Genomic DNA, 21,615 nt, shown 5'->3' on the forward strand with positions numbered 1-21,615 from the left:
GCCCTGGGGCCTGTGGGCTGTATGGTAGTGTTAATGGCAGCCTTTAAGAGGGCCTTGCCAAGGGGCACCTTCCAGGAGTGCTGCTGCCAGTACCCCTGTCCCCATGGCAAGCCATTGCTGACCAACACCTCCGCAAGAGACCCTCCAACATGAGCAGGTAGGTCTGGTTCCGTTTCTGTGGGGTCACTGCTCCTTTCCCTTGGGTCTTGGTGCGCATGACATTTTGTTTTTGCCCTCCAAGGGTGGGGTCTCTGTTTCCTCATCCCCCACTGGGAAGCCTAACATATGGCTTAGAACCTTTGCCACAGTGGGAGGACTTCTTTGATATTTTGTTCTCCAGTTTGTGGGTTGCCCACCGGGCAGGTATGGGGTTTGATTTTATCATAATTGTGCCTCTCCTACTATATCATTGCTGCTTCTTACTTGTCTTTGGATGTAGAGTGTCTTTTTGGGGTGGGTTCTAGCGTCCTTCTGTGGATGGTTGTTCAACAGCTAGTTGTGATTTTGGTGCTCTTGCAGGAGGAGATGAGCGCACATCCTTCTGTTCTGCCATCTTGAGCCAGTCCCACATCTTAATGACAGATGTGATTCTGCTCCCAAGGGTCTTGACTTTGTTTTGTCTCCCTATATGGATGGCATATTTTTGGGGGATGTTTGACAGTGGCCATGGAGGTTGTTAGTGAAATTAAAGTTAATTCTGAATAATCATGCTTCAGAAATAATTACTGGTTTTGGTTATGAAATTTTATTGAGGACCTGTTAGCATCACTCCTATGTAGTAGAGGGTCATACTTTAGGGGAGCTTTTGCTCTTCCAGTCTCAGTTATGCTGTTTCCTCCAGCATTGTTAAACGTGTTAATCTTGGTTTCCTATGGCTTCTGCACATAGACATTAAATTATGTATAGCAATCCAAGGGTACTTTAATATCACACAGCTCAAATTTCACTCAGCTTTTTGCCATTTCTTAATTACTGATTTTTAAGTTGCAAATTTAAAACCATTCTGTGGGGCATCCATCCTTGCATTGATCAAGAGGATTCTAATATTAACCTGACAAAACCAACTAATTAAAATTCTTTGATTTCTAATTTTGTGGTTAATACTATGCTAAGTGCTGGAGGAGATTCAAAAGTTTAAAAGTGGAGAAGGGAAAATAATAAGTGGTTAATATACACTATGCCAGTGCTATACCTGACATATTTCATTTATTCTCACAACAATCCAATGAGGTTAAGTAATTTTCCCCCCGCTTTACAGATGAGAAGACCTAGCTCAGAGAGTGCCCAAGTGTAGATAGCTGTGGACATAGCTGTGCCTGTAGCTGAGGTCTGTCTGTTTTCATAGCCCATGTTCTTTCCACACCCTCCTAGGTATTATGACAGTCTCTTTCCATCCAGGAGCTTCCTTACACTCTAGTGGGGAAGAGAAGGAAGGGCAATGGATAGCTGGGAAACCTCATTTTTTACCTGATTGAATCTTAGGATCATATATCACTTGATAAAAGTTGGCTTCTAAAAAGTGTGATTGAATTCCATGCAAGAACGTTTCATCAGTTATGTTTGTATTATATATGAGTGTTCACAGAAGACAGTTTATTGACTCAGACTCTCAAGACAGCTTTAGATCAAATCACCAAAGTCTGATGGTATAGTGTAGAAAATGGTAAAAATATCTCTGCCCTTTTTTAGCCAGTGATCTAAACTTCACTGCATTTTAATGAGAAGAAAATTGAGAAGAAAATTAACTAGCATTCATTGTTGACAAACTCTACACTGTCAGAAGTATTTCTAATTTTCTATTTCTGGTTAGAATATTTTTATTCTTATGGTTAGCTTACTTTACTAATTTATAGTTTATTGTTATTTTTTTCAATTAACATTCAAGACTTCTCTGTTCAAACTTACCCTATGAAGTGTTATCAGGGCAATTTATAGTTAGTAGTAACAACATTCATATTAAATGCATTGCTTATATTTGTCAAGACAAAAAATGCAGATCAGGATTCACCAAAGTGCAGATAATAAAGGAAAATGGTTCATTTCCATCTTTCCAAATCCTGAATAGCTTGAAATTATTATTTCTGTAAGACTTGCTTTGAATAACATATGATGTATCAAAATGCCTAGTGACATATATTTTTATTGCTTTAATAACAGAAGACTTAATAAAATTAAATATTGTGGAGATTGGGAATGGTATACAGTGAAGTTCTTTATTCCCTCCCTATAATTCAATTCATATGTATCTAAGATGCTATCACTTAAGACTTAGAGGTTGGGAATTGAAAAATTTTACTTGTAATATAAGCATGAAATAATGACTATAGGTGTCTCTTGAGAAATCTTACATGTTCAGGTTAAGTATTATACTTTATAACGTGACTCACTTGAAAGCTGTATACATTTGTTCATTTTTAAATTATATCCTTTTATGTTTTCGCTGAGCACCTTCTTCATGAGCAATAGAATAGTAGAGCAGAATAAACTAAAATAGAAGAGTAGAGCAAATTGAATTACTATATGGTCACAGCTTAGGTTATTGACCAGTGAGTTTTACTTAACTTCATCTGTTGTAATGAATCACCTTATTCATTGCAACTGATTCCTAGTAACTCGGCAAATTTTAGCTATCAAAGGATATTAATTCCATTTGTTCAATAAATATTTATTGAGTGCTCACTGTGTCCTGGCACTGTCATCACTGGAGTTATAACAGTGAATGAGACAACTGCTGTTGAAAAATTTTAATAACTGTGCCTTTTCTGAATGCATTTTTTTCATAAAAGGAATTCCAGAAACTTTTCAGAAACATTAGAACTGTTGGAATACAGGTTTGACCTCACAGAAATCATACACATTCATGGTATATTATGGTGAGGTACTCTACTAGACTATGAATAAGAAAGGCAAAGGAAATAGCTAATTGAGAGATTGGTATTCATAAGGTCGACACCTGAAACATCAACCAGATTTAATATCCTTAAATAGATTTTATAGGCTGTGCTCCTTCCTTAAAGGTCACTGGAAGAACTTAATACCTTTTTATTAAAAATAAAGTGGGAACAGTGGAATGGCCTTTTCACATCTTACTTGGATACGTTGAAGAGGCAAATTTTACTTTATTTTTATGAAGTTGTGTTATTTTACATTTGCCATTTAATATTTTACATTTAAAATATGTTTCTTATACAACTTTCCATGCAGAAACATAGACTTAAAAAGTTGAGATTTCAGATGAATTGTGATAATAAGTTGGGGTTATGTAAGTTAAAGTATCCATGTATGTGTGTATACATGTACATCTAATTTTGGAATAATCTGTTGTTTAAAGCAGAAAATGAAAACACCGATTAAGAGCTCTTAACTCTTCTCAGCCAAGCATTTTTATGAAGTTTCATGGTAAAGGACAAAGAGCACACAAAAAGTTTCTCTTTAGAGAACCCTGTATTCAGATTTGGACTGCCTTTTAATAACTGCTTTGTGCTTCAATTTAATGCCAACCTCATTCCTTTGTGAGAATAATGAAATGGGACAATGTATTTAAAGTATCTTTTACAATGCAGAGTATCAATAGTGTGCATTCAAAATGTCCCTTTCTTATCATAAATTGTACAAGTGATAAATATATTCTTAAGAAGTAAAGTAAAAATCACTGTCCTCTCCCTAGTACTAATCATTTTTAACATTTTGGTGCATATTCTTAAAGGTTTTAAAAAATCCTTTAAAATATTTTAAAAATATATATGCACATATATTTGTAAACATCACACATGCAAGTTTCTTTTTGCAACAGGGAATATATTGTATCATCTTGTTCTATGACATTACTTTTTCCTACCATGTTTTTTTGGTCTTTAGTGATATTAGAAACAGATAAAGCTCTTTCAAGGTTCTTCACTGAATGGAGATGTGATAATGTATTCATTCTTCTGCTGGGGACATATTGAAATTTCTGTGCATGCTGGAATGAACAATGAAGAAAATAATTTGTTTCTTTGTTTTGCAAGGAGATGGTGATCTTGAAGATGCTCAAAATCCTGAGTCATGTATTGTGTATTCCGAGTTGGATGGGACAATTCCAAGAGATAATGTAGCCTGTGAGAATAATGTAAACTAGTCATCAAAAGTTTTCTGAAAACAGATTTTTCAGGAAAATTATTTTGGTCATCTTCTCTTCATGTTTTCCCTCCTTCTTACTAAACTCTCACTGCCATTTACTATGTACTAGATATGGCCCCTGTTTATTGTTTGGCTTCCAGTATAGTATAACATAGTAATCTAATAGTGAAAATAAAATGTAATAAGCAAGAACTGTACTTAAGGTATTTACAGGGTACTGTAAGAATGCCTCTAGAATTTAAGAAGGCCTTCCCCTAATCATGTGGGTCACTTAGTTCAATTCTATAAATATTTGGATTGAAAACTTACTAGTACTGACATTAGGGATACAAAGGTGAGAATGTTATTAGAATAACCTGCCCTTTGTATAGTAGCACTGTCTAGTTTTTATCAGTGGAAGAGTAAAAGGAAATGGTAAGATGAAGAATTATCATCTCAAGTTAATGATTTAATTTAAATTTCAAAGTTGCTTAAAAATATATCATATCATATATAAATGATGCTCTCAGTCAGTCATGCATTTTCAGTCGTTTTAACTTTGTGTCAGTATGCAGTATTGAGTGCTCCATACATTACTTTTTTAAAAAAATCAGTATGTTACTTCAAGTAATGGAGAGTTTTAGAAACATTAATGTAACTGCACATGAAGCTGATTATTGCTAAGCTGCTTTTAAATATCGTATGTCCATGATGGGTTTGAAATCTTGTATGTAAGTAGGCCAAATGCTACATTATTAGATAATAGAGTTTCTTTATAGCCTTTGAAAATTAAGTTGTATCATTTCAAGAGGAAATGGTCTATTTAAATCCCATAATTTGAAATGTTCTGTTTATAATTTAGGACAAATGGCTCTTTCTATCAAATATGTGTAACCTAAAAAAAAAAATTGGACCAATTTGATCTTTTTTTAAAATAATGGAATTTACTGCTTTATTTATTTATTTGGGGGGGTGTGCCACATAGAAAATTGGAGGATATTTCCCTTACAGTGGCTGTGTTGGTTTCTGTGGTACAACAACATGTATGTATTCCCTCCCTCTTGAGCCTGCCTCTCACCCCCCACCCACCTGTCTAGGTCATCACAGCACATGGGGCTGGGCTCCCTGTGTATTATAGCAGCTTCCCATTAACTGTATCAGACTTCCCTGATGGCTCAGTGGTAAAGAATCCTCCTGCCAATGCAGGAGACACTGGTTGAATCCCTGGGTCAGGAAGATCCCCTGGAGAAGTACATAGTGGAACCCCTGGGAAATCCCACTGACAGGAGGAGCCTGGCAGGCTGCGGTCCATGGGGTTGCAAAAGAGTCGGACACAACTTAGTAACAAAACAACAGCTCAACTAGCTTTATGTTTTTACACATGGTAGTGTATACTGTCAGTGCTACTTTCTCAGTTCATCCCCCCTCTTCTTCCCCGTCTCTGTGTCCTCAATTCCATTCTCTATGTCTGCATCTTTGTTATTTGTTCTGGATGTTGTTGTTCAGTTGCTGAGTCATGTCTAACTCTTCACCACCCCATGGACTGTAATGTGCTAGGCTCTTCTGACTTCCAGTATCTCCCGGAGTTTGATCAAATTCATGTCCACTGAGTCACTGATTCTATTTAACCATCTCATTCTCTGCTGCCCCTTTCTCCTTTTGCCTTCAGTCTTTCCCAGCATCAAGGTCTTTTCAAGTGAGTCAGCTCTTCACATCAGGTGACCACAGTATTGAGCTTCAGCTTCAGCAACAGTCCTTCCAATGAATAATCAAGGTTGATTTCCTTTAGGATTGACTGGTTTGATCTCCTTGCAGTCCAAGGGACTCTCAAGAGTCTTCTCCAGCACCACAATTTAAAAGTATCAGTTCTTCAGTGCTCAGCCTTTTTTATGGTCCAGATCTCACATCTGTACATGACTACTGGGAAAACTGTCACTTTGACTATAAGGACCTTTGTTGCCTGCAAAGATTCATCAGTACCATTTTTCTAGATTACATACATTAATTATGCATTAACATATGGTGTTTATTTTTCTGACTGACTTCACTCTGTGAACAGGCTGTAAGTTCATCCACCTCATTTCACATTTGCTTCCATTGTATATATGTACCACAACTTCTTTATCTGTTTATCTGTTGATGGACATCTAGGTTGCTTCCATGTCCTGACTGTTGTAAGTAGTGCTGCTGTGAACTACTGCTTACTTTAGCAGCACCCAACTTATCAATGGATAAAGTAGTTAAGGGGGAAATTTTATCTTTTTAACATTATAAAAACCTTAAGAAAACTTAGTAGAAAATTTCAGTGACTATATTTGTAACCTCAGGATTAGCAGAAACCTTTTTAAAAGAAAAGAAAACTAGAACCAAATGAGGAAAGAGATCATTGACTGTTATATATCTACATATGTGACTGTGTGTGTGTATAAGTATACACCTTTGAATCTTCGTATTGGTGTACTAATGATTGATCAGGGGAAAATAAATAGTATACAAAGAGCTCTCAGAAATTGACCAAAATACTGATAAAGCAATGGCAAAGGGCTACAGGATGTTGGCAGTTCACAGAAGAGCAAATCCAAATGGCCAGTTTGTAAAGATTCTCAAGCTCACTAATAGACTGGGAAATGAAAATTAAGTAAAAGACGGCTACTTCTTATTCCTGTCCAATTGGAAAAGCATTTAATAGAATAGAGTACTTCTATTTCTGATACAAATGTGAATTATTTTAGCATTTTTAAAAGATGCAATTTGTCATTTATTGTAAAAGTTCATTAATCATTTAACTCAGTGCTGCTTTTCTATGTGACATCACTAAATGCAGAGTTTGGAAGAGATATATTGTAATTAACATGCTGCTACATAGTATTTCCAGTGTACAGTTATATAGGTATAAATAAACTCAAAAGCACATATGTAGAAAATAGGAAGTGATGAGGTTTAATTATCACTATTGTTTTTAATAATTAGTTTTAATTTTATATAATTTAATATGTAGTTATAGCTGTGTTTCACAACTACTCCCAAAATCCCTATAAAATTTAACTCTCCAGCCAATTCTAACTGTTCCAGCATATTCCTGGCTATATCTATGTATATCTGTGTTTTGCATTATTGTTGTTATGGTAAAAATAGGAAACAAATTATATACCCACAGATGAGAAGTTAGTAGAATAAGTTGTAGTATATCAACACCTTGGAATATATAGCATCCATGAGAAAGAGCCATTACCTTTAGCAATTTCCCTGTGTGTTGTTAAATGAAAGGAGCTACATGCAAGAGTAGACTTTGCCAAGATCCCATTTTTATAAAACAAGCAAGGACAAACTTCTTTTTTGCCTACATGTTTGAGACATAGGAAAATGTATGGTTTTGAGGACAGAAGAGGGCAAGCGGGATGAGGTAGGGAAAAAAGGACATATTTCCATGAGAAATACAGTATGGAATCCTTTATTTGTTAAATATTATGTGTATATGTGATATATACACATTAAAAATACATACACCTTAAAAAATGCACACCTTAAAATTTTTGTTGTAGTTGTTTAGTCACTAGGTTGTACCCAACTGTGTGACCCTTTGGAGTGTAGCCCATCAGGCTTCTCTGCCCATGGGATTTCCCAGGCAGGAATACTGCAGTGGATTGCCGTTTCCTTCTGCAGGGGATCCTCCCGACACATTGAACCGTGTCTCCTGCTTGGCAGGTGGACCTTTACCACTGAGCCACTTGGGAAGCCTCTGGAGCTATTTATTTTTTTGTAATTATTTGTAATTGCTAGTATTTTTATCAACTGCAGTGCAGAAGTTCTCTGTTCTCTGAGCCCCACAGGGGAGTTGAATTTTCCTGTCCTTTGTCTTTTAAGGAACTTACCACTCTACCTTGTTATTCATATATATATATATAATATATCATATACATATATATCTTACATAAACATATATATTATATTCAAAACATTATTTTACCTTTCTTCCTAATCTGTAGGCTTTGTAGCCTGCTAGATGTATGCTCCAGAGTCTTAGGTATTCACTATATATGTTAACTGAATGCATAAGTAATGGTATCTATCTTAGTCTACCACCTTACATGGAAAAATGATAAAGCTATTTTAGGGATCATCAAAGTCTTGGTTAGTAACACTTTATATATATTAAAGTGCTTTGAATAATAGAAAGAAAAGCAAGATGCTTAAATAATACACTTTTGATGTTGTCTTGGTTTGCTGGTCAGTGTTTCACCTTGAATTTCCTCTTGGTCATCTTTTTTATTCTTTTAAGAGTTTGTTTTTGAACTACCAGTTTTATTTTGTGATTTTGAGAACTTCTCAGTAAATCTTATAGTAAATAGTTCTTGCTTCTTTCATCATAAAGCTGTAATATGTCTCTTCAAATAACAATTTCTGCTTCATCTTCTTTGTTATCTTTTGTCTCTTTGACATAATGTCTTATGAAATGAAGAGATAGATTGTATTTTTCTAATACAAAGGGAATTGAGAGGTAAAAAATCAGGTTGACATGTTTAAACCCATTTTACATACTTGATAACTGATACGTTTTGTCTTCCTCTGTGGTGTTGGATTTAGGCAAAATTAAAATAAGAAAAATATGGAAAAGAAATATTTATATTTTAAAAATTCACTTCATTTTGAACTCTAAACATTTATTAGAATTTTTTCTGTTATTTTGTGTCTTTTTTCATTGGCTTTGAGAATTGGTGCTCCATTGTTGATTGCTTTCTCCTTCATATTTTTATTGGTATTCATGCTTTCCAGATGTCTAATTCTTGTTTAAAATATTTCCATTGATGACTTTTCCTTTGACATCAGATTTGTGGTACTGGACATAAATTTTATGGAACATCCTTACTTAATTTTATGCAGTTACTTCAGAAACATTACAGTAGTAATCACTAAAGTATTGACATTTATCTAACTTAGCTATTTTTAATTCATTATGGGCTTTCTTTGAAGATATAGAAAGGAACTATAGAAGAATATATAAATTCTCAGTGAATTAGGTGATTTTTATTTTTACACTTTTCTGCTTTGCTTTGAACATCTCTTTTAGTCTTATAGAATGGGTATTTATTTTCTTAGAAAGTTTGATTTCCCAGACTTAATACTGTATGTACTTGTTTATACATTAAGTATATACAATGTTGTATACTTAATGTTGCTTCTAAGAATCTCCATGGATGATTTTACTGAGAAACGTTAGATGATAGAATCATTTTAGTCTTTGCGGGGAGGTAAGTTGGCTTAAAGCTCAACATTCAGAAAACTAACATCATGGCATCTGGTCCCATCACTGCTTGAGAAATAGGTTGGGAAACAGTGAAAACAGTGTCAGACTTTATTTTGGGGGGCTCCAAAATCACTGCAGATGGTAATTGCAGCCATGAAATTAAAAGACAGTTACTCCTTAGAAGGAAAGTTATGACCAACCTAGATAGAATATTAAAAAGCAGAGACATTACTTTGCCAACAAAGGTCTGTCTAGTCAAGGCTATGCTTTTTCCAGTGGTCATGTATGGATGTGAGAGTTGGACTGTGAAGAAAGCTGAGTGCCAAAGAATTGATGCTTTTGAACTGTGATGTTGGAGAAGACTCTTGAGAGTCCCTTGAACTGCAAGGAGATCCAAACAGTCCATTCTAAAGGAGATTAGTCCTGGGTGTTCATTGGAAGGAATGATGCTAAAGCTGAAACTCCAGTACTTTGGCCACCTCATGTGAAGAGTTGACTCCTTGGAAAAAACTCTGATGCTGGGAGGGATTGGGGGCAGGAGGAGAAGGGGACAACCGAGGATGAGATGGCTGGATGGCATTACCGACTCGATGGACATGAGGTTGAGTGAACTCCGGGAGTTGGCGATGTACATGGAGGCCTGGTGTGCTGCGGTTCATGGGGTCGCAAAGAGTTGGACATGAGTGAGCTACTGAACTGAACTGCACTGAAGGGGCTTTTAAGGGAAATATTTTTTTTTCACTCTAAAACCATGAATGCAATGTCATTAAAATAATCTTTTAAAATAAATTCATCTACTATTATAATGCAGATTTCAGTTTTGCATATTCTGTTTTAATCCTTATCCATATGCACATGTATTATTTACCTAATTGTAATGAAAATATATATATGCATCTTCTGGTGATTATTATTCTTATATAAAGCACAACATTAACTGTATAATAGTGCTCTAAATAAAAGCAAATCATTTCACGACAAAATAAATAGAAATAAATCTAAGTAAAAACAAATCATTCCACTGTTATTAGTGTTACTTGCTCAATCATGTCCAATTCTTTGCAATCCCATGGACTGTAGCCCGCCAGTCTCCCTATACCAAGTCCATGGAACTCTCCAGGAAAGAATACTGGAGTGAGTAGCCATTGCCTTCTTCAGGGGATCTTCCCAACCCAGGGACTGAACCTGAGTCTCCTGCATTGCAGGTGGTTCCTTTTCCATCTGAGGCAACAGGGTACACATTCATTCTGGTCTAGCAAATGTGTCCCCTTTAGTCTTTGCATATTCATATGCAAAATTTCAAACGTGATGATTTGGACCTGATTTTGTTTATTAATTATGGATGAATTTCATGGATAATATGTAGACCTCCCCCGCCCCCAGAGCTTATCACCTACCAGGCCAGCATTCCTCCCTAGCTGCCAGGCTGCCCATTACTGCCAGTATACTTACACCTACCTAGAGCTAATTGAATGTGGGGAGGCAGAGAGCGTGTCTGGACCCTTGCCTCCTTTGCAGTCCTGATGCTTTCCTGTCTGTGTTAGTAGTCCTTTCCGTATTTCTCTATGGGACCATTCTGGTTGGTGTCATTATGAAGACTATTTTAGAAAAATATCTTCATGCAAGTCATTTCATATTCCTTGTTTTCATCCACATCTCTGTTTTTAGTGAAAGGTAAAGGCACTGTTGCCTGAATGTGTAGTTCTTTACTTTGAAAAAGTAAGTGTTAGTCACTGAGTTGTGTCCAACTCTTTGCAACCCTGTAGTCTGTAGCCTACCAGCCTTCTCTCTCCATAGAATTCTCCAGGCAAGAATACTGAAGAGGATATCCCCAGAGGATCTTCCTGACCCAGGGAACAAACCTGGGTCTCCGGATTGCAGACAGATTCTTTACCATCTGAGCCACCAGAGAAGCCCTTACCTTCCCTAAATAAAACTTAAACCTCCGTTAAACATAACTTGGCTTTAAACTAGCATACTGGACATAGCAATTTTGCAAACATAAATGCTTTAATTTTCTTCAAAAATTGATTCTTAATGCCTACCAACATGACCCTCTCCCCTGCCCCAATAAATTATAGGTTCAGTCTTCTAGTATTTTGTTAGACTATATGACATGCATTACCTGCATTCCAAGGTGGATTAATTGTGACCTTGAGATGTTTATAATTTCTGAGTGCTTATAACAAGAATGAGAGACTGCTTATTCTGATGGCTGAAGGGTCAAATGTCTGCCTTTCAGTCATCAGTTGAGAAAGTGCCCTTGTCAAGTGAACAATTTTCTGTATCCATTTTATGACAGGTTATCATGATTAATGGATATTCTGTAGCTTTTGAGCAGTATGCTCTGTTATCGCCTTGCTGTAGTTCCCATGGCTGAGAAGTAGAAATGGTTTCTGCTTACAATCTAGATAATAAGGCAGATATTACCTACCTAGGAGAAAGTGGAAGTTTCAGGCTTTCAGTATGAACAATGTTTGAATACTCTTGAAGCGGATGATTTGGGGGTTCAGGAATATTATCCTGGGACAGAAAACTGCCTGAGAAAGCATGAGCATAAGGAGTAAGGTTTGCATTTCAGGGCATATAAGTAGATATATTTCTCAGAAGGAACTGGAATTATTATGCTACTATACTTCCATAGGAATAGTAGTTATATTTGAGCTAAGACCAGTATGCACATGAGTTAGCTGGGAGTGAGGGTGAGGATATCACCTAGCATTCAGATAAACTGCAAGTGTTCTCTTCTTTCTCCTTTCCTCATCCAAAATTTGACAACAGTGAAATATAGTTCACTATAAAAATGAAGATTAGATTGTTAAATAATGCCTCTTCATTTGTTTAGAAGTTTCTTCATTTACTTGGGTGAAAATAACTGGACTTGATGGGTTTTTCATTTTTCCTTCAGGCTCAGTTTACGAACCTCTGAAAAGCATTAATCTTCCGAGACCTGATGAAACTCTATGGGATAAATTGGATCACTATTACAGAATTGGTAAGCTAAACCTGAGGAAAGCAAGTCTGTAGGTAGCTATGATTAACATCTATTCTGCCTTAGTTAAATTACATACATTTTATGGATGGTGATCTCTCATTTGAGTGTTGGGGTAGTTCCAGTGCTTAGACAGCTGTATATTCCAATTGCATGTTGATATGGAGACTATAAATGGAATCTGGCAAGTCATATCTGTCCCTGGAATAATTTTGAAACCGCCGCTAGTGTCTTCTGTGTCCTTTTAGCTTTCCTAAACATTAATAGATTTGAGAACTAGAGGATGTTTCTTGAATAATTCTTACACAAAGATTTTGTAGAAGTATTCCTTGCTCATTTACCTATACAAAGTTACAATGTAGTCCTGAATCTTTTGTATCCATTTCTAATTCATTGAGAAGCAAAAGGGAATCTCAATACTGTTACTGGTATAAGGTCCCTGTTTGTTTTGTTTGCTCTTTTGTTTTTGTCAGGATCAAGCTGGCAAGTTTTATTTTTTAATGTGAGTAAGCAGCTTAGAGATACATATATATCGGGCTCTTTTTTGTTCATCAGATGGTAAGGTGGGGATGCTTTTTTTTGTTAGTTTGCTTCTTATGCCATTTATGTGGCCTAGTATGTCAAATATAAAATTTGATTTCTCTCACCAAGGAGAACAATTTTCTTGTTTCTGTCTGCATCATGTGAAACATTATTTCAAAGACTTCCCTGGTGGTCCAATGGTTGAGACTTCACCTTCCAATGTGCGGGGTTTGGCTTTGATTCCTGGTTGTGGAGCTATTGTTCTTATTGCATAGGAACCTGGAATGTTAGGTCCATGAATCAAGGTAAATTGGAGTTGGTCCAACAGGATAGCAAGAGTGATCATTGACATTTTAGGAATCAGTGAACTAAAATGGATGGGAATGGGCAAATTTAATTCAGATGACCATTATATCTACTAGTGTGGGCAAGAATCCCTTAGAAGAAATGGAGTAGCCATCATAGTCAACGAAAGAGTCCAAAATCCACTACTTGGATGCAATCTCACAAATGAAAAAATGACCTCTGTTCATTTCAGAGCAAACCATTCAGTATCATAGTAATCCAAGTCTATGCCTCAACCACTAATGCTGAAGAAGCTGAATTCTAATGGTTCTATGAAGACCTTTAAGACTTTCTAGAACTAGCATCAAAAAAAAGATGTCCTTTTCAAAAAAGATGTCCTTTTCATCACAGGGACTGGAATGCAAAAGTAGGAAGTCAAGAGGTACATGGAATAACAGGCAAGTTTGACCTTGGATTACAAAATGAAACAAGGCAAAGGCTAACAGAGTTTTGCCAAGAGAACACACTGATCATAGCAAACACACTCTTCCAGCAACACCAGAGACAACTATACACATGGACATCAACCAGATGGTCAGTACTGAAATCAGATTGGTACTCTGTGCAGCTGAAAATGGAGAAAAGTCCACACAGTCTACAAAAACAAGACCTGGAGCTAACTGTGGCTCAGATCATGAATTCCTTATTGCAAAATTCAGACGTAAAGAAAGTAGGGAAAACCACTAGGCCATTTAGTTATGATCAAAATCAAATCCCTTATGATTATACAGTGGAAGCGACAAATAGATTCAAGGGATTAAATGTGATAGAGTGCCAGAAGAACTAAGGATGGAGGTTTGTAACACTGTACAAAAGATGGTGATCAAAACCATCCCCAAGAGAAAGAAATGCAAAAAGGCAAAATGGTTGTCTGAGGAGGCCTTACAAATAGATGAGAAAAGAAGAGAAATGAAAGGTAAAGGAGAAAACCAATCTGAATGCAGAGTTCCAAAGAATAGCAGGGAGAGATAAGAAAGCATTCTTAAGTGAACAGGGCAAAGAAATGGAGGCAATAGAATGGGAAAGACTAGAGATCTCTTCAAGAAAATTAGAGATATCAAGGAAACATTTCATGCAACGATGGGCACAATAAAGGATAGAAATGGTATGGACCTAGCAGAAGCGAAGATATTAAGAAGAAGCACAGAAGAACTATACTAAAAACTCTTAATGACCCAGACAGCCACAATGGTGTGATCACTCACCTAGAGCCAGACATCCTGAAGTGTGAAGTCAAGTGAGCCTTAGGAAGCATCACTACGAACAAAGCTAGTGGAGATGATGGAATTCCAGCTGAGCTATTTCAAATCCTAAAAGATGATGCTTTGAAATAGCTTCACTCAATATACTGCAAGTTTGGAAAACTCAACAGTGGCCACAGGATTGGAAAAGGTCAATTTTCATGCCAATCCCAAACAAAGGCAATGCCAAAGAATGTTCAGACTACTGCACAATTGTGCTAATTTCACATGCTAACAAGATAAAGCTCAAAATGATTCAAGCTAGGCTTCAACAGTACATGAACTCAGAATTTGCAGATGTTCAAGCTGGGTTTAGAAAAGGCAGAGGAACCAGAGATCAAATCACCAACATCCACTGGATCATAGAAAAAGCAAGGGAATTTCAGGAAAACATCTACTGCTTCATTGACACAAAAGCCTTTGACTGTGGATCACAACAAACTGGAAAATTCTTGAGAGGAGAATACGAGACCATCTTACCTGCCTCCTGAGAAACCTATATGTAGTTCAAGAAGCAACAGTTGGAACCAGATGTGGAACAATGGACTGGTTCCAAATTGGGAGAGGAGTAAAACAAGATTGTATATTGTCACCCTGCTTATTTAGTTTCTATGCAGAGTACATCATGCAAAAGGCTGGGCTGGATGAAGCTCAAGGAGGAATGAAGATTCTGGGAGAAATATCAGTAACCTCAGTTTTACAGATGAAAACCCTAGTGGCAGAAAGCAAAGAGGAACTAAGCAGCCTGTTGATGAAGGTAAAAGAGTAGAGTGAAAAAGATGGCTTAAAAGTTGACATTCAAAAAATTAAGATCATGGCATCTGGTCCCATCACTTCATGGCAAATAGACGGGGAAAGTAGAGACATCACTTTGCCCACAAAGGTCTGTATAGTCAAATCTATGGTTTTTCCAGTAGTCATGTGCAGAAGTGAGAGTTGGACCAGAAAGAAGGCTGAGCACTGAAGAATTGATGCTTTCAAAATAGTATGCTGGAGAAGATGCTTGAGAGCCCCTTGGAGAGCAAGGAGATGGTTAGATAGCTTCACTGAGTCAATGGACATTAACTTGACCAAACTTTGGGAGATAGTGAAGGACAGGGAAGCCTGGCGTGCTGCAGGTCGTGGCATCACAAATAGTTGAACACTCTGAACGACTAAACTGAACTGAATTGAATTAGTCACATATAGCTAGCGGACAACTGTGGAGCTAAGATCCTACATTATTTGTGGCCAAACACCTAAAACATAAAACAGATGCAATATTGTACAAATCAATAAAGACTTTGAAAATGGTCCACATTAAAAAAAATCTTAAAAATGTTAGTTCAGCTTATTGTGTTCAAGATTCTTACCCACTTATCTCTGTAGCTATAACAAACTAAAGAAATTAAACTGCCTTTTAAAAGAAGTGTCAGCTGTTTACTTTGCAGTGTGAGGACCAGTTTTTCACTCTGGGGAAAATAATAAATACCTAGGTATTCTGAAAGACATGATAATGATTATGTCAGTTTAGTCTGAGAAAAAGAAATTTAATTCTTTAATCTCTGTGATGGAACAGAGTACTTTAAACCTTTGAAAAACTGTTCTAAATTAGTTGACATATGCCAGTCTAGATTAGAGTAACTTAATTTATTTTAGGGAAAAATATTATTCATCCATTTATAGTTAGACAGGAATAAAATAGCTTTTAGGAAATGTCATTTTAGTGTGACTTTTTTTTTATTTTAGGACTCTTTTATAAAGATTAATACAGTCTGCTTTCTCTATCTGCAGATGCAAAACCTGCAGATATGGAGGGCCTACTATACTAGCCATTTTAGATAAGGGACTTGAGTATTTGAGAATTTTGGCATGCATGGCAGGTCCTGGAAGTATCCCTGTGCAGATTGAGTGATGACTAGAAAACATTGATTCCAGACTTCTTTAACTTAAGTGGAATGTTCATAAAATAGTTACTTGTTTACTATTTTCATGTCATATTAGGATGCGATTCAATTTTGAAATGTTAAACATATCTTTGACCTGTACCATATATAAGAGGAATACATTGCTCTGAAGGCCAGGCACAAATTAGTCATCTGTGAAAACCAGGATTCTGGCCTCTCTAGAATTGAGTTATCTTTGGATTTAGCAAATGTATGCAACTCTTTGTTATATATTTGCTTTATTTTTCCCTATTGAACTAGTTTTTGAAAGTATACTTAGTTTTTTGGCTAATCTTTTTTTTTTTCTGTATCTGATATTACCTTGTAACACTTACTGACATTAACAGGGATGTGCTAAAGATTTTTTATGTGCCAATTAGCTGAATTCTTTACTCAAAAATGAAAATACCCCTTCATGCCGGGTGGATCTCTACTGAGGCTGGAATTATTTACCAAGAGTTGTTTCTACGTTTTCAAAAGTTTTATGCTGCAGCTAAGTTTCGAAAGAACAAAATTGTAGGATAAAGAAACCAAAAAAGTTTAAGACCTTCAGCTCAAGGGAAATAGATTTTTTTTTTTCATTCTTTTTCTTATCTTCAATTGCAGTCAAGTCAACATTGCTGCTGTATCAAAGTCCAACCACAGGTCTCTTCCCCACTAAAACATGTGGTGATGATCAGAAGGCCAAGGTTCATGACAGTCTGTACTGTGCTGCTGGTGCCTGGGCTTTGGCTCTTGCGTACAGGTAAGCGGGTGTGTCTTCTCGTTGTGACTCCAAGTCTAGGCCCAAGAAAACTGGACAGCTATCTGTTGGCTCTGCTTCTGGGTCACCGTGTGACCTGAAGCTGTTTGCATCTCCTTTTCAGCCTCTAAATCTTTCAGGTTTCCAGAGCGTTTACGTTAGATAAATTGTAACATTTTATGACTTTGTGACTAACATTTCTCATCTCTAGGTTTGTAAATCAGCTTTAGTCTTTAATAGAATGAATTGCCCATTCTCATTGAATTGATTTGTTTTGACCATAGAGGAAATTGATAGTGATTGATGATGAATCTAGAGCCTAGAGTAGTTAATAGAGTAGTCCCAAATGACACACCTAGTTAATGATAGAGCCAGGACCAGAACTCCTCTCCTTCCTTCCCCCAGTTTAGTGTTTTTCTAATTACACTTCATTGGGATATCACTAAGTCATAAAATTCTTATAAAGTAAAAGAAAAATAAACCTTTTCACAATACGGAAGTTTTCTTTTTTCATTATTAATATCTATTTCTTTGTTTAATTTCATTATTTATTTGTTTCATTATTAATATATCCAATGTGGGTCTTGACTTGTAGTCAGTAGTGATGCATTTTAACTGTTAAAAAAATGGATTTCTGAGTATTAATTCTCCGAAGGTAGTAAATGCATGTGCCTCTGATTTGAAGATTGTATCCTTAACATGAATATGATTGCTCTGCCTTAAATCGTTGATGCGTTTCACTGATGTTAGATAGGTGCTCCCTGATGTGCCATAGCACCCATGTCTACTTCTTATCAAAGTGGGGTGGCTCTAGCGTAAATAAGGTCAGACAAAGCCAGATTGTGGCTGCCTATAAGACACCCTGCCTGGGCTCTTAAAAATGTAATCATAGAAGATTAGAAAATAGGTATGAAGATGGCGCGATTATGAGAATCAAATGCAATGTGTGAACCTTGATTGAATCATGCATTAAAAAAAACTAAAGTATATTCTGGGGATAATTGGATTGTGTTTAATGTACAGTATATATTAGACACTATGTCTATGCTAATAGCTCCTTGGTGTGATAATGATATTATGGTCATATAGGCAAATGTCCTTGTATTTAGGGGATACTTCTGAAATATGTATGGTGTTAGTGCCGAGAATAAATTATAGATAAAGAATTCAAGCTAATTTTATCAGCTCTTGAATCCATGTGAAGAGTAGAGTTTTATTCATTGTAGCAGTTGTGTAGCTTTTGTATAGATTTGAAATTTTTCTGAATAAAGTGTTCAGGGAAAATTGCTTAAAACAATACAAGAGTACAGGCCCTTTCCCAGAAGCCTTCAAAAATCTGATAGAGAATTTAAAGTCCGTTCTTTGCTAGGGGCGCTGTCTATTTACTAACTCCCTGGATAATTTATCTTATATAGTTAAAGTAAAAACTGTTTGTTTTACTAACAAAAAAAATGTCTTCTGTTTGGAGAAACACAAGAGTACGTACCACAGAATTAGGATGAAGCTGATTTTACCCACAGTATTAAGCTGTGATGATTCGTTTAGATAATCCCCATGTTGTAAAATTAGTAGAATTCTGTTTCCAATTCTACTTAAAAATGCTGATGAAATCATATAGATAACATTAGGAAAAATTCATCAAAAATTAAGCTGTCAATATTTTCAGGGATTTTTATCTATCTCTTATTGGTAATGAATGCATAATATGAAGTCATTAATTTTTTTAAATGGAAGTAATTTGATTTTTCTAATTGCATTAGTTTTCAATCAGTCATGTAAAAAATCTCTTGAAACCCCAGTTCTATTTGAATGTGTGTGTATGTACATGTGTACTGAGGACTTAAAATAATTATTTTATGCACATTTATATTTCATTTACATTAGGAGTATGGTTTGATTTAATTTAAATAATTGGATAAAAGCAAGAAGCAGTGAAATAGCTTATTTGTAAAATACACTTTGACATAGTTTGTTTTTCTTAAATTGTAATTTTGTTTTATTTTAGAGGAGGAAAAAAATGCTTACTAATATGTTTTACTTTTTAAGATGTCTTTCACATGTATCAAGTTGTAGTCCTGAATATACCTTTGTTTAAAATTATATTGCATTATATCTAATTATAATTATATCTATTTATATTACTTTATATATAATTATGTATGAATATAATTATAATTAATATAATTAAAATGTATATTTAGTTATATAACTATTATAATTATTTTATTTTATAAATAATTATATTGCTTTGATTTAGGTTATGTATGATATAACCTAAATATCCTAAATATCATAACCTAAATATATGATTCGGGTTAAAATTGTTTCTAAAACTAGTCAATTGTACAAAATCTTTTAAAAGAAAAATTGAACCTATACTTTGCATGTGTGCTCAGTTGCTCAGTCATGTCTGACCCTCTTATGACCCCATGGACTCTAGCCCACCAGGCTTCTTTGTCCATAGGAGTATCCTGGGAAGAATAGTGGAATGAGTTGCCATTTGCTTCTCCAGGGGATTGAAGCTGTGTCTCCTGCGTCTCCTGCATTGGCAAGTGGATTCTTTACCACTGAGCCACCTGGGAAGCCCCAAACCTGTACTTTATGCTATACTAAAAAGTACTATGTAGAGTTTTTGCATTTTTTGTTCTTACTTCTAGAAAAAAAGCATGACTTTAATTTAGGGTTTAAATACAGAATTTAGTTTTCTTTACTTTTTATGTTTGAGAAAAGTAGCTTTTTTTTTTTAAGAGTATTGATTTGAAAAAGCACTTTAGACTGTGCATATGTTAGAAAAACTCAAGGTGAGGTATTGGTAAGGCACTTTGCAGTACTGTCTAAGAGAGAGAGAGAGGAATACTTCATGCAAGATGTTGGCCTGTTCCCTCTCAGTGTCAGATTTATTGCTATTTTAGGAGTTAAATATAACAGGTGGCCCTAGCTTAGTCCTTGTAAACAGTCAAGTCACATGACCAAACAGTATTCTGATTTTATTTTCCTTGAATCTTGACTGTGGGGAAATAATGCACCAGTGATAGGATTTAAGTGTTTAGTTTTCCACTAGTTATGTATTTTTAAGTTTTGATTTAAATATAAACTTAATACTTAATATTATAGAAATATTCAGTCAACATCTCCACATGGCTTGTGATCAATTAAAAGTTACTTATCTGATTTTTTTTAATTCAACATTTTATTGAGATCATATTAAAACTTGAATGTACATCAGTAAAGCTTGTTAGTTCTTGGTAGAAAATAGAGGAATTATTTTGGATGAAAAGGTTCATTTTAAATCTTAGGAAAGGAAATAGATATATACTAGTTGCCTAAATGTTTTTACTCAAATGCAGCTGTTCTTTAGTTTTCTAAGTCAGAAAAGAAATATTTTTCTGGTTACCACTATTATTTGCTAAGGAAAGGAGAAATAAAAACATTATTAAAATAGAAAAATTCTTTATTGTGGCTAAATTATTGTGGGATATTTTAGTCTTGGTATAATGCTTGTGGAAATTAGGGGCAGAGAAATTGCAGTCAAGGTAATTTTAGAAAAATTGGATTTTGTTTCTTTCTGAATTATTTCTTTGTTTTTTATGAAGTGGGAATTATATGCAGAACATTTCATTGAGTTCATTTTATTCCAGATGTGCTGTTTCCTTTCTTTATCAGTGCCAAGTCAAATGTTATCCACTCCATAATTTGCCTGTTAACACTTGGTTCTGACATCATGGGAAAAAAGATCACAGAGCAGAATCATACTAGCTATACCTTAATACCTGCATGTGAAAAGAAGAATGATATTCTAATGACAAATAGACATTTTTACTGACATTCACCATACTGTATTAAAATGATCATTGTTCTTTCTACTGCTGGTATATGAGGTCTGTAATTGAAAGAGGAAGTAATTATAGTTTACTTTTTATGGGGAACAGGTAGTGTTTTTTGTCAAGTGAGGATGATAGCTAGATATTTTACTTATGATTTAGTAAAACAATGAATAAGCTACTTTTACTTTTTCAAGAGTGTATAACATCTTTTTTGAAGGCCACTGATCAATAATAAAAAGTAACTTAAAGATCGAAAAACATCTTAACCTAATTTAATATTTGTGTCAGCTTTTTTTTTTTTTTTTAAAGCAGGAGTTGTAAACTGTAGTCAATTGATTTTAAACTAAGACCTGAAAATATAAAACTTTATGCCCAAATACATCATTATCATCCTGGATGCATTTTTGTTTGAAGGCATTGCTGACTGAAGTGCCCATTCTGGCATTATTAAACACATAGCAGAGCAAAGAAGACACAGAAAGTGAAAGTGAAGTTGCTCAGTCGTGTCCAACTCTCTGCGATCCCGTGGATGGTAACCTACCAGGCTCCACGGTCCGTGGGATTTTCCAGGCAAGAATACTGGAGTGGGCTGCCGTTTCTTTTTCCAGGGGATCTTCCCAACCCAGGGATCGAACCTGGGTCTCCTGCATTGCAGACAGATACTTTACCGTCTGAGCCGCT

At 35.5% G+C, this 21,615-nt stretch overlaps 1 protein-coding gene across 7 annotated transcripts in view; it reads left to right on the forward strand.

Moving 5' to 3' along the window:
• The window catches only part of PHKB (phosphorylase kinase regulatory subunit beta), a 236,778-nt gene that overhangs the window by 19,068 nt on the left and 196,095 nt on the right, over positions 1–21,615 (forward strand). For 5 of the 7 annotated variants that reach the window (XM_060398304.1, XM_042231578.1, XM_060398307.1 and 2 more), the window contains 2 exons: positions 12,252–12,338; positions 16,975–17,113. In XM_060398304.1, coding sequence (XP_060254287.1) covers positions 12,252–12,338; positions 16,975–17,113 — 226 coding nt within the window. Of the gene's footprint in view, positions 1–12,251; positions 12,339–16,974; positions 17,114–21,348; positions 21,505–21,615 lie in introns of those variants that run through there. The other 2 variants (XM_060398306.1, XM_060398305.1) reach the window with 1 other exon arrangement.

The sequence above is a fragment of the Ovis aries genome, chromosome 14 (assembly GCF_016772045.2).
Source record: "Ovis aries strain OAR_USU_Benz2616 breed Rambouillet chromosome 14, ARS-UI_Ramb_v3.0, whole genome shotgun sequence".
NCBI lineage: Eukaryota > Metazoa > Chordata > Mammalia > Artiodactyla > Bovidae > Ovis > Ovis aries.